The sequence below is a fragment of the Oppia nitens genome, unplaced genomic scaffold, assembly GCF_028296485.1.
Source record: "Oppia nitens isolate AA-2021 unplaced genomic scaffold, nextdenovo-longstitch-racon4-pilon3 scaffold44_pilon_pilon_pilon, whole genome shotgun sequence".
NCBI classification, from domain to species: Eukaryota; Metazoa; Arthropoda; class Arachnida; order Sarcoptiformes; family Oppiidae; genus Oppia; species Oppia nitens.
Window position 1 is genome coordinate 318,688 of NW_026533226.1, and position 3,242 is coordinate 321,929.

The 3,242-nt window shown below is 33.2% G+C and overlaps 1 protein-coding gene across 1 annotated transcript; it reads right to left on the minus strand.

The window, feature by feature from the left end:
• Window positions 1-399: 399 nt before the first annotated feature.
• On the minus strand, window positions 400-3,080 carry LOC128959306 (uncharacterized). The gene is made up of 2 exons (XM_054305249.1): window positions 1,150-3,080; window positions 400-607 (listed from the first exon to the last, which is right to left on the minus strand). Exons 1-2 carry the CDS (start codon window positions 3,078-3,080, stop codon window positions 400-402), a joined length of 2,139 nt encoding a protein of 712 aa, XP_054161224.1.
• Between the last annotated feature and the right edge of the window lie 162 nt (window positions 3,081-3,242).

Here is a 3,242-nt window from a genome sequence, read left to right on the forward strand (position 1 = left end):
TTAATATCCACAAAGTTGTTGTTTATGTGTTTAAAGTCAATTGTTAATTAAAAACACGTTTTGGCGGCAATAAAAACAAAATGTCTTCTTTAATTGGTTTTAAGGTTCACAGGTGGCTGCATCTTCCTGTAACTTATTAGTATAACTACAACATAATACTTGCACGTATTATGCAAACATTACATGTGTTCGTAGCACTTTGACATTTAATGTCGTTATAAATAAACACTTTTTTAATTGGTTTTAATAGTTTTAATTGTTATGTCATTAATTAATTATAATTAATTATTCCTTTTATCTCTTACCTATACTTATTTCTCATAACAAAATATTCAATTTTGATTACAATAAAACATCACTACCGCATCACGTGTTCACCACAATAATAGATTTAATTAATTAATTTTGGTTCTCGGGTGTTGTAGGAATGTTGGCATAGACGGCCGCCATAATTCGGGCCCGTCTAGCATCGCACTTGGTTTTATTATTTTTAGCCGCCGAAGCTCGGCCCGAATAGTTAATATTTCTCATTATACTTATGTATTCACTTGTTATTATTGTGATCACAATGTGCACTAAACCAAAGAAGTAAACTGAATGACTAACCCTTTGTTTCGTATAAATTGCTAATAATTTCGGTATTTGCAGACTTTAACCCTTTCCGTTGAGTCCAATTTATTTTTATATTTGAAATTCAGGTATGTTTCAAATCAATATGTTTTCTTATGTCTTATTCTTAAGGTATCGAATTTCTTTTCCGTTTGAATTTCATGATATTACGTAATGGTAAAAATTCCAAACCGTGATATTTCCACGTGCACGTCAAGATAATAATTATCCGTATTATTTGAACGTTTACTTTCAATTTATATGTATATAATATTATGCTATGTCATATATTAATATATAATATCACTAACTCACTAATTAAATGTTAAAAGTTTTAGCCCCGCAATGGGAAGCGGGGTCATATATATTTCAAAATATTTGATGCGATTTATAAATTATATAGCGTTGTTGTTATCATTATAATTCTTTAATTTGTTAACAATCACCTTGATATAATCCAGAAATATATCCATTGTCTCTTTTTTCTTTATTATAATATCAAAATTTTCAAGACTTGTATCGTATACGTTTAGTTTCAACTTTGACATTTCACGTTCGAGTACAAAGTAATGGCAGTAGAATAATAAATGTTCTATACTCTGTACGGTGACTTTGTCGCACCCGCATATATTACTCTCTTTGATTTTAAATCTGTACAGATATTGAAGTGAATACGAGTGTCCAGAAAGAATTTGAGATAATTCAAAATTAGGCAAAGATACTTTATGTAACTGTAGTATATGATCTTTTGATGGTAAAAATTGCTTAGTAAGTCTACCAGTCAATGAGTTATTATATTGTTCATTCCATATCTTAATGGACTCCGCCTTTATTTTTTTCTTAATTGTATTTAAGGATACGTAGTTATATTGAATAGGTAAACTAAGTTCGGCTGCCATTTTAGCCATAGAATCGGCTTCATCATTGCCCTCAATTCCCGTATGTCCCCTTACTAAATGAAGTTTCACGTTGACGTTACACGTTCTGATTTCTTTAATGTTTTTATGAATTCTATTAATAATGGGATTTGTGTTGCTCCTCTGTTTAAGTGCTAACAGTCCTGATAAGGAATCCGTGTACAAATTTATTACTTTAGTATTAACTGTTTTACCAAACTCTAACGCTTTATCCATCGCGACCAGCTCTGCCTGAAAAACTGTACATTCCGTTGATAACTTGATAAGCTTGTCACGCTGTCGTGCTCCATATGTTTTAAAAGAGCAACCAACACCTGCATTTGTTTTACAACCATCAGTAAAGATATTAAGTTCATCAGGCAAAGTTATTATTTCTTTTGGGTCTTCTATTCTTATAAAATCAACGTCAATTCTTTCCGCTGGGTGTTCCAGTTCCGTGAATTTCGCACGTCCTTCGAGATAGTATATTTGATTCGTCCCTTCATCAGACGTAAACGTAGACGTCCAATGTCTTTCTCTTTTCAACCTTTCTATTTTGGCAATTTCATGTATTTTTATATCGATTGGCATAAAGTTTGCTATCACAAGTGCTGATGTCGTTGACGTTGTATGAAAGCATTTACCGCATCTGATGGCAAATGCCCTTTGAAATTTTTCAAGTTTTTTCCTTATATATTTATATTTCAAAGCCTTTTCCCATATCATGCATCCGTACAACAAACCGGGTTCTATTGCTCTCTTATAAATAGTTTGGACGACCTCCGATGACAGGCCCCACGTGGGTTTTACAAGTCTCGTCAAATGTTTATATACTTTCATACATTTGTCCGTAATGTAATGAACATGTGCTGTGAATTTTAAGTCTTTATCAATAATAATGCCTAAAAGTTTTATTTTGTCATTGCACGTTAACGTAATACCAGACATCTCAACGTTGAAGTTGTGCGTAGGTTTTGTAAAAGATATTAATTGCGTTTTTTCAGCGCCAAACATCAGTTTTGCTGAGTTACCCCAGTTTGAAATAATTTGAAGGGTAGTCTCAATGTTGTTTTTCAAAATATGTTTGTCTTTATGATGTCCCAGCAAGATAACATCATCAGCAAATGCCTGTATGTGAATACCTTCTGGGAATGGTATGTTTAATAATTCATCAATTATAACGTTCCAGAATGTCGGTCCGCAGACCGATCCCTGAACACATCCTTTGGTAACAGTTTTTTTGACCGTGACATCATTATATTTCATGCAGACTTTTCTATTGGAAAAGTAGGAGTTGATTAACTGGAAAGTGTTTTGTCCAATTTCTTTTGCTTTAAGCCCGTTTAAGATGAGTGGCCACCAGGCGTTATCAAACGCCGCTTTGATATCAAAGAGACCGCTATAACTTCTCATTTTCTTTTTCTTTTGTTTCTCTATTTCTTTAAGTAGTACGTTAACAGCTTCCACTGTTGACGTTTGGGGCGTAAAGCCAAATTGTTTAGTTGAGAATCTGCCTTCTTTATGCAGTTGCCATATAAGTCTTTTAGTAAAAAGAGATTCTAGTAACTTTCCCATGACAGGTAGAAGTCCTATGGGTCGATATGACGTTAACGTATGCTCATTTCTCCCTGGCTTTGGAATGATTTTAACATACGCTTGTTTCCATTGACGCGGGAAATGCCCAATATCAAGACATTTATTGTATAAGTTTGTAATAATATAAGGATGATATTCAGC